The 6,591-nt window shown below is 56.1% G+C and overlaps 1 protein-coding gene across 1 annotated transcript; it reads left to right on the forward strand.

Annotated features, from left to right (window-relative positions):
• Window positions 1–466: 466 nt before the first annotated feature.
• VAMP8 (vesicle associated membrane protein 8) lies at window positions 467–4,332 on the forward strand. Its single transcript, XM_008048727.2, has 3 exons — window positions 467–557; window positions 1,860–2,018; window positions 3,889–4,332. Exons 1-3 carry the CDS (start codon window positions 555–557, stop codon window positions 4,030–4,032), a joined length of 306 nt encoding a protein of 101 aa, XP_008046918.1. The 5' UTR covers window positions 467–554; the 3' UTR covers window positions 4,033–4,332.
• Window positions 4,333–6,591: the final 2,259 nt, after the last annotated feature.

Here is a 6,591-nt window from a genome sequence, read left to right on the forward strand (position 1 = left end):
CTGGGCTCCGGCGATCCTTCTGCCTCGGCCTTCCAAGTAGCTGGAACTACAGGCGCGCACTACTACGCCTGGCTAATTTTTGATTGACTGTAGAGACGAGGTCTCACCAAGTTGCCCGGGCAGGTCTTGAACTTGCAGGCTCAGGCAATCCACTCTCCGCGGCCTCCCAAAGTGCTGGGATGACAGACTGAGCCACCACCCTGGCCACGGCTACCTTTTCTAGACCAGAAGGTCCAGCCTCCGGCAACCTAGGAGCGCTGCTTGGTGTTTCCTATCCCGTTCCTAACAAGTTAGAAGATCTCTGGCACACGGGAGCCCTGTCCCTTTAAGCTCTGGCTTGGGAGGCGACAGAGGTGCAGAGAGGCCAGCAAAGGTGCCCGCCTACCTGGGGAAACCTGCGCAAGGTGTGGCTGGAACTGCTCGGGATGGGATGCGATGCGAGGTGGGCGGGGACGGGCCGAAAGTTGGAGCAAGCAGGAAGTGAACAGAGGGCCGCCCCGGGAGGAAGCAGACTAGGCGATTTCGGCTGCCACAGGCCCGAGCTGCTCCAAGACATGGTGAGCCGACTGGGAACTGGGAGAGGGCTGACTTAGGGGGGCCCGGGGGACTTCCGGATGGGCTGGCCACGCCGGGAAGGAGAGTTTGTGGAGAGTGAGAGGGCTGAGCCGGCGCTGCCTGTGGCTTCTCTTCTTTGACAACTTGGCTGCAAATAGCCCTGAGCCGTCTGGGCGGGCGTTCCTGCCCTTCTTAGTCGCCTCCCTCCCCTGACCTCTGTGCTGGTCTGGAGCGGGGCTTCGGTGGGGGTGGGGACCCAGAGTTCAGGCCAAGAGCTCTTGCCACCCTCCACCTTCTCCTTGGCGAGCCCGAGCCCAGTATTGTGACACTGCCGGGCAGCGCCTCTGCGGGCTGTTCCCAGCTCAGATTCCAGTCCCGCGGCAGGCAATCCCCCGCGCCGGGCTGCTCACGTTAGCCCTACACAGAAACCCGAAGGATCTGTGAGTCCAAGGAGTCAGTCCCTTCCCCACTAACGTGAGGAAGAGAGAGCTAAGGGCTTGTAAAAGAGCCAGAGAGTGTGATCATCTGGTTCGACCCACACTCCTGGCCTGTTTCTAGAGGTCAGGGAGAGAGGAGCGCAATAATGTTTTTTTCCCTCCTGGTTCAAAAACCATGTCATGAAGCCTCCGGGATGAGGCATCCGCCAGGGAGGACTTGTCCTCAACTTCCCCCCACGCCCAGGCGGGTGTTTTCATTTAATATCTGCACCAGCAGGCGGTGGTGGGGGCCTGCGTGGTGCTCAGCAGTGGGGAAAGCAGAAGTGTGTGGCCCAACGGCCCGGGCGCCTTGGGGGGGACCCAGCCACCTGTGGCTCTCAGTCCCAGCAAGGAGCTACGAGCTAGAGCCACGGGTCGACTGCCCAGGAGGCCCAGCCACTTGGAGACGGGTCAGGCTAGGTGAGGGCATTCTTGCCAGCATGGATTCTTTTGATGAGGACCCCATGGCATCAGCAGCATGGTGGCTTTGAGAACTGGTGAACAGAGGTGGGCGCTGTACTGCAGGTGGGCACTGGGATATGTCAACTGTGCTGTCTTCCAGAACAAGGAAGCACTGGGGAGGGATTCGTGGTGTGTGTGTGCTGGTCCTTGTCAGGGGCCCTGAGACCCAGAAGAAGTTTGAGCTCCTCTGTTCAGCATCAGATCTCACCTGGAACTTAAAAGTGCATTCGTGTTTGATTACACGAGGAATCCACACAAACGTTCTCTTTGTAAACAACCCAAGCTTCACAAAAAGCTTACGCCCACCTCAGACCTCACCCTTTCTCTTCCCCGCTTGGTCTAATGAACTCCCGTGTTGCTGGCCAGGAGGAAGCCAGCGGAGGTGGAGGCCATGACCGCGTTCGGGACCTGCAGAGTGAGGTGGAGGGTGTCAAGAATATCATGACCCAGAACGTGGAGCGGATCCTGGCCCGAGGCGAAAACTTGGATCAGCTCCGCAACAAGACAGAGGACCTGGAGGCCACAGTGAGGGGGCGCCTGCAGGGCTGGAGGGAGAACTGGGGGGTGGGGGGGGATCCTTGGTGGGACAAAGCGAGGGGAGGGACGCGGTGGGCCGCTTCTGCTCTCTAGGACCTGTTTTGGAAGCTAATGTGAGCTGAGCCCTGCTTCTGATTCCATTCTACCGATTGGTATGGAGTCCAGGAACAGGCCCAAAGGCTGGGGCTCAGGGTGGGGGCCTGACCCACAGAGGTATTTTTCTGGGGGACAGCCCAGTCGTGCTGTGCATTCTTAGGCTTCTCTCCTAGGAAACTGATTTTCCCTTTGAAGCCCGCCCTTGACAGTCATCTGGATCTGACCTCCCCAGGCAGAAATGTTGGCTCGGGAGATATCCCCCCAGGGCCTTTGGCTCTCTCTAGGAGTTGTGAGTCAGGGGGTGGAAAACTGCGGGAGTCTTGCTGAGTCAGCTTGAAAAAGAAGCTGGAAAGAGCAGGAGACTTCTTTGATCTCAGGGTCCTCTGTCCTCTGAAGGCTAGAAAACTATCTCCCACTCATCTTGCTAGGCCTCATTCTTGTCTCTCTCCAGCTAGGGGCGGAGGCCAGCTGCTCAGGGAGGGAGGAGCTCCGAAGTTCAGCAAATGCTGGCGCCTCGGGTTCCACGACTGGTGGGAAGAGACGGGCTGTGGCTTTCTGAATCCTCTGTGTAACCTCGGGTTTCGCTCCTTTGCCTCCCTGGCTCCCTGGTGCTTCCTGCCACTTAATCTGGGGAGCGTGACCCAGGGGAACTGCATTCTGCAACTCGGAGTGGGAGGAAGAGGAGTTCCTCACTTCCGACACTCTGTCTTGTATTCCAGCCTCAGCGGTCCCCATGGGGCATGGTGGAGCTGGGAGATATGTCCCCTGGGAGCCTGCACCCCTCAGCCCCAGGGTCCGCCCTCCCAGGGGCAGGTTGTGTTTGCCACTCTAAAAGTTGCCTATGGCCGGGCACGATGGTCCATGCCTTCGGAGGCTGAGGGGAGAGGGTTGCCTGAACCCAGGAGTTCAAGATCAGCCTGGGCAAATTGGCAAGATCTCGTCTCTACCATAAATCAAAAAACTAGCTGGGTGTGGTGGCACGTGCCTATGGTTCCCACTACTTGGAAGGCTGAGGTGGAAGGATCATCTGAGCCCAGCAGGTCCTCCAGACTGCGGCAAGCTGTGATCGTGCGACTGCACTCCAGCCTGGGCGACAGAGTTAGACCCTGACTCAAAAAAAAAGAAAAAAAAAAAAGAAGCTGCGTGTGTAAAAGATCCCTCAATGTGCATGACAGTGAAGGAGTAAGAGCAGATAGGGAACTCCTGACATATTCAGGTAGAGACCTCCTAGGAGCCTGAAAATTCTAATTTTTTTTTTTTGAGTCGAAGTCTCACTCAGTCTACCAGACTGGAGTGCAGTGGCACGCTCCTGGCCACCGCAGCCTCGACCTGCTGGGCTCCAGCGATCCTTCTGTCTCAGCCTTCCAAATAGCGTAGCCGGAACTACAGGCGTGTACTACCATGCCCAGCTAATTTTTGATTGATTGCAGAGAGGAGGTCTCACCAAGTTGCCCCGATGTCTCGGTGTCTGGATCCCGCGGGCTCAGGCAATCCACTTGCCCCGGGGCCTCCCAAAGCACTGGGATTACAGGCTGAGCCACTAAGCCCGGCTGACAATTCTAAATTTTAACCTGGTCCTCCAGATTATTAGGAAGGGGTCTTTGTCAAGGTAGGAAGATCTTCTACTTTGCATCTTCTATTTTGCAGTCTGTTACCTCAACTTACAGTGTAAATATTTAGCTGCCTGGCATGTGGGCCTCATGTGTCCTCTTGTTCTGTGGGAGGAGCCACGGGGCCACTCACTCTGCCTCCTCCCCAACAGTCCGAGCACTTCAAGACAACGTCGCAGAAGGTGGCTCGGAAGTTCTGGTGGAAGAACATGAAGATGATCGTCCTCATCTGCGTGGTGGTTTTCATCTTCATCCTTTTCATCGTGCTCTTTGCCACTGGGGTCATCCCAACGTAACTCAGGAAGCCCCTCCCACCCCGCCCCCTTTGGGGGCAGCCCTCCCTCCATCAGGGTTGCCCAGAGGGCTCCTCTTCTGTTGTCTCCCACAAGGAATGCTGCTTAGTCCTCCTGTCCCTCACCCAGAGGCCCTTCTGCTGTGTCGCATGCCCCAGGGAACACCTTGGTCCCCCAGAAGGAGAGAGCTGGACTGTGGCTACATTTCATGGGTCCTTGGAGTGGGCTGGAGAGACCCTGAGGGCCCAGCACATGACTGGGAAACTGTTGGTCAATGGGCAATAAAGACCTTTCGGTATCTAACCCCAGGTGTGTGTGAGGCAGGGTCTCCCTTTGCGGTTTGCCTTTGGCTTTATTTCTTTACTTTCTAAGCTCACCCTCTGGCTAAGATCCTCCCACTTGAAGCCCAGGGTGTCAGAGGCGTGGAGAGTGTATGTTTGGACAGTGTATGTTTGGACGAGAAAGATGTCTTTGTTTCTTCCTCCCTGTTCCATTTGTTGGTGTAGGTCTCAAGAACAAGAACTTTCTGGAGGTTCCGGCGTATGGTTTGTTCAGCAGCTTCCCAGCATTTTAGGGAGGTTTGCGAGATTCTGAAGGGTCCCTTGGGTTCTGCCATGGATGTTTATTACTCTTCTTCTGGAAGTGCCGGCTGAGACATGAAGCCTCCCTGGACGGGCCACCAGAGAGCTGATTGAGGGCCTCTGGCCTCTTCCACCACGGCATCTCTCTTTTCTGGCCCTGTTGTAGTCTGGAGCCTAGGGTTGGAAGAACTGGATGGCCTTTCCCTGTCTTGTGGTTTTGCTGTGTTCTGTTTGTCTTTTCTCTGCCCCTGCCCTCTGGCACTCAGCAAGGCCTCTGGGCCTCAGCTGTCCCGAGGGGACACGCATCTGTCCCTGGCATCCCACGGCTGAACACAGTCAGTGTCACAGGACAGGGACCGTGGCCTCCTTCCCCTCCACACACAATAAGCTTCTGTCTTCAGGTTCCACTGTCATTGTTGCTCTGGCCGGTGCATGAGTCAGTCTGCCTTGGCCTGTGGGAAGGGCTCTCAGATCGATCTCTGCTGCCTCCATAGGCTTTCCAAATTGAAAGCAATCTGTTGCTGGGAGGAGGTGGGGAAGGGGCAGGGCCGGGAGATGGGATCTGGGATTAGAATGACAAACCAGGTGAGTGGATTGCCTGAGCCTGCGGGTTCGAGACCCGCCTGGGCAACTTGGTGAGACCTCATCTCTACAATAAATCAAAAAATTAGCCGGGTGTGGTAGCACATGCCTGTAGTTCCAGCTACTTGGAAGGCTGAGGCAGAAGGATCGCCGGAGCCCAGCAGGTCGAGGCTGCGGTGGCCGGGAGCGGGCGCTGTGCTCCAGTCTGGGCGACAGAGTGAGACTCCAACTCGAAAAAAAAAAAGAATGACAAACCAGGTTCTGGAATCGGGCTCTGAAATTTGGGGAGGGAGAAGGAAGCTCAGAAGAAGCCCTTGGGGTGGTCTGTGTTGCAACTGTGTCCAGCCTCTCTCTCCTCAGTTCACGCTGGGACTCGAGATCTCTGATGCTGAGGTGAAATCTCTTCCTTGGGAACCATGGTGGCTGGGGTGGAGCGAGGGTCTGAGGAACAGTCTCAGTCCAGGACTTCGGTGTCCACAGAGGCTTAGCGCCAGGGAGGGAAGCCGGCACTCCCTTGGTCAAGAGACCTCCTTTGAGATGTTGGGGGTGGGTGGCATGGAGTGGGTGGGGAACACTTGGCTGGTGGCTCCTCTGCCGAAGTGAGAGAAGATCACCGGTAGAGTCGGTTCAGGAAGACTCTGGAGGGGCAGCAGATACACCAGCCTCTTCATCCTCTGACGGAGGAGAAGGGTTGTCCCAGGGAAGGACTGAGTGTGCCCTCGAGGCGAAGAGAGAAACACAAAATAGCTAGAGCTGAGAGTCTGCTTTCTTCTCGAAGAGAGAAGAAATTCACATAAACAGTGCCATATTAAAGCCTGCAATTCGGTGACATGCAGTATATTTGGGATGTCACACATCCCTTCAGTTCCACAGCTTTTTTTTTTTTTTTTTGAGTCGGAGTCTCACTCTGTCGTCCAGACTGGAGTGCAGTGGCATGCAGCCTCGACCCTCTGGGCTCAGGCGATCCTTCTGCTTCAGCCTTCCGAGTAGCTGGAACCACAAGTATATGCCACCTCGCCTGGCTAATTTTTGATTTATTGTAGAAATGAGGTCTCGCCAAGTTGCCCTGGCTGGTCTGGAATCCCTGGGCTCAGACAGTTCTCTTATTTTCGCCTCCCAAAGTCCTGGGATTCCAGGGGCCTTTTTAATTTTTTTATTTTTTGTTGAGTTGGAATCTCACGCTGTCACCCAGACTGGAGTGCAGTGACACACTCCGGGCCACCACGGCCTCAACCTGCAGGGCTCAGCCTTCCAAGTAGCCAGAACTACAGGCGCGCGCCACCACGCCTGGCTAATTTTTGATCTGTGGTAGAGACGAGGTCTCGCCGTGTTGCTCAGGCTGGTCTTGAACCCACGGGCTCAAGCACTCCTCTCGCTTTGGCCTCCCAAAGCGCCGGGA

The sequence above is a fragment of the Carlito syrichta genome, unplaced genomic scaffold, assembly GCF_000164805.1.
Source record: "Carlito syrichta isolate Samal-C Ts95f unplaced genomic scaffold, Tarsius_syrichta-2.0.1 Scaffold126553, whole genome shotgun sequence".
NCBI lineage: Eukaryota > Metazoa > Chordata > Mammalia > Primates > Tarsiidae > Carlito > Carlito syrichta.

Coding starts and splice junctions, on each gene's coding strand:
- VAMP8 (XM_008048727.2), top strand. Junction 2,019..3,888: donor CAGAGGACCTGGAGGCCACA/GTGAGGGGGCGC, acceptor CCTCCCCAACAG/TCCGAGCACTTCAAGACAAC.